The sequence below is a fragment of the Trichechus manatus genome, unplaced genomic scaffold (assembly GCF_000243295.1).
Source record: "Trichechus manatus latirostris isolate Lorelei unplaced genomic scaffold, TriManLat1.0 scaffold00017, whole genome shotgun sequence".
NCBI lineage: Eukaryota > Metazoa > Chordata > Mammalia > Sirenia > Trichechidae > Trichechus > Trichechus manatus.
In genome coordinates, this window is record NW_004443953.1 from 15,617,976 (window position 1) to 15,619,185 (window position 1,210).

General features: G+C 37.8%; 1 protein-coding gene across 1 annotated transcript in view; it reads left to right on the forward strand.

Moving 5' to 3' along the window:
* Window positions 1-1,210, forward strand: part of QRSL1 (glutaminyl-tRNA amidotransferase subunit QRSL1) — a 30,563-nt gene that overhangs the window by 22,989 nt on the left and 6,364 nt on the right. The window contains 1 exon segment of the mRNA XM_023727715.1: window positions 618-774. Within this exon segment, the coding sequence (XP_023583483.1) occupies window positions 618-774 (157 nt within the window).

The window sequence follows — 1,210 nt, forward strand, 5'->3', positions numbered from 1 at the left end:
TACCGCAAACATTCGAAAGGTTCAGTTGTTAGTGGCAAGAAAATTATTGTCTGGTATAATGTTAATGATCAAGAAAAATAAATCAGGGAATCATTTTACCTTTGTCGGTTTAGCATTTGTACTTACGCTATTCATCATAAATGTGTATGTTCAATTCACCATTCTGGACTATAAATTTCTTGAAGGGATAGTGTTTTATCTTTGTATACATCAACCTTCTAATGTAATGCCTGGCACGTAACCCGTTGCCATCAAGTTGATTCTGACTCATAGCGACCCTATAGGACAGAGTAGAACTGCCCTGTAAGGTTTCCAAGGAACGGCTGGTGGATTCGAACTGCCTTTTTGTTAGCAGCCAAATGCTTAACCACCGTGCCACCAGGGCCCTGCCTGGCACATGGTAGAAGCTTAATAAATGTTTGAATGAATGGTTGAGGGAGTGAACAAATGAATTTTCTTTCTTGGTTATTTTCTTCTCTTCCCTTGATTCCTGACAAGGTAGTGTGACACAAGGCAAATGAAGGAGAAGAAGCACTATTAAGGGCACTCTGCCAAGATTCTAGTACTGGTCACAAACGTGAATCTAGACCTGATTGTTAGCCAAAAGTTTACTTTCTTTTCAAGTAATGTTTATCTCTTTGTTTGTTTGTTTTCAGGTCACAGATGTAACATTGATGTGTCTACTGAAGCTATGTATGCTGCAACCAGGCGAGAAGGGTTCAATGATGTGGTGAGAGGAAGAATTCTCTCAGGAAACTTCTTCTTATTAAAAGAGTAAGATAATTTTTCTCTTTTCTTGAAACCTTAAGAGTGAAATAGTAGCATGACTGTCAGGTCTTAGAAGTTGAGATATTTTCTAAAGAAGGAAAATCCCATTTAATTTGAATTAGGAAGGCCTATTTATGTCACCTTTGGTTCCTGGTTATACAAAAACAAACAAAGAAAAAAACCACTGATGCTCTAGCTAAGTGATTGGTGCAAACTAAGCAGGAAGCCCTGGAGGATTTTAGCTTCCCTTGGCTATTGTTGACAGATTAGATTTTTGCTTTAGAACCTTATGCAAGGTGTCTCTCGAGCAATGCAGTGAGTCAACTTGGTTTTCCCTTGCATTACATATCTATTTGCTCTGAGAAAGAATGCTAAATTAACTTGACTCCTACTTAGATTGTCTACAATATAAGTTGATTTATAATCTGAATAGGACTCACCT